This window comes from Lottia gigantea (genome assembly GCF_000327385.1).
Source record: "Lottia gigantea unplaced genomic scaffold LOTGIsca_3572, whole genome shotgun sequence".
Lineage (NCBI taxonomy): Eukaryota > Metazoa > Mollusca > Gastropoda > Lottiidae > Lottia > Lottia gigantea.
Window position 1 is genome coordinate 1 of NW_008709214.1, and position 1,091 is coordinate 1,091.

Below are 1,091 nucleotides of genomic sequence, written 5' to 3' on the forward strand. Positions count from 1 at the left end.
TTGTCAATGTATTTGAATTTTATTTGCTTTTTTGAATAAATTGTTGTGGTTTGATTTAAACGGACACGCTACGCTTTTCCCAGTTTCATCTCTATAACTTTCTTGGTAAAAATCAAGGTTTATCCCAGCATCAACCAGGTGGTTGGTATCAAAAGGTCGTACAAAAGAAGCTGAGAAGATTTTACGTAAAGCTGCTAAAGTGAATAAAGTAGAACTTCCCGATGAATTATTCGATAAAGATTGCTTGGAGAAAGAACCACGAGTAAAAATTTGGGAAATGTTTACATCACCCGTCTTAGTTATCAGATCTTTGATTTTATTCTTTAATTGGTAAGATAATATTTCAGTATTTATTAGCTAGATTAGGTTGATATCTGTAATATATTTGGTCTGATACCGGCTGGAACCCGGTTTGACCGTCTATATAATATAGGGGCTGTTATGAAAAAAGCGCCTCGTTAGGTTTCCAGGTTTACTACTCTGCACGTTAAAGGTCTCTCTGATCCTATACATTTTGGGGGAAAATGCTATTGCCACGGTCGGTGACATTCAATAAGAACTCGGCAAAATGGTGTACGCGCATTTCGTTAACCACATAACATATGAGAGACAAAATAAAGCATCAATCTATACACATCTATCAATGTATACACATGGGGTTACTGGATGATGCTCCACACATTTGAGTGTTTAAAGTTTGTACCAAATGCGGATTTACCTTATAAATTTATATTTTCAGGGCAGTAATTTCTATGGTATATTATGGTTTGAATTTATATATATCTAATCTCAGCGGAAATATTTACATCAATTTTACTATATCAAATATTGTAGAATTTCTAGGGTATTGCTCTGTATTATTATTTGCTGGGAGAATTGGTAGAAAACCAATCTTATGTAGTGGTATGGTTGTTGGTGGAGCAGCCTGTGTACTCTCAATATTTCCAGTACTGTATGGAAATTCAGGTGAGTGACTTAATGTGAGTATTGAACATTGCAGTTGCTTTTATAGGGATAGTAAAATGTTTCTTTAACTTTGTAGGTATGTACTGGGACTTTTAAGCATCGATGTTCGCTATTCCAATTTTCAA

The 1,091-nt window shown here is 34.6% G+C and overlaps 1 protein-coding gene across 1 annotated transcript; it reads left to right on the plus strand.

Moving 5' to 3' along the window:
• Positions 1 to 121: 121 nt before the first annotated feature.
• On the plus strand, positions 122 to 974 carry LOTGIDRAFT_147615 (hypothetical protein; the record flags this gene model as incomplete). Its single annotated transcript, XM_009058784.1, has 2 exons — positions 122 to 330; positions 740 to 974. Coding segments are annotated over 2 exons (444 nt in total), but the record flags the coding sequence as incomplete, so codon positions are not given.
• Positions 975 to 1,091: the final 117 nt, after the last annotated feature.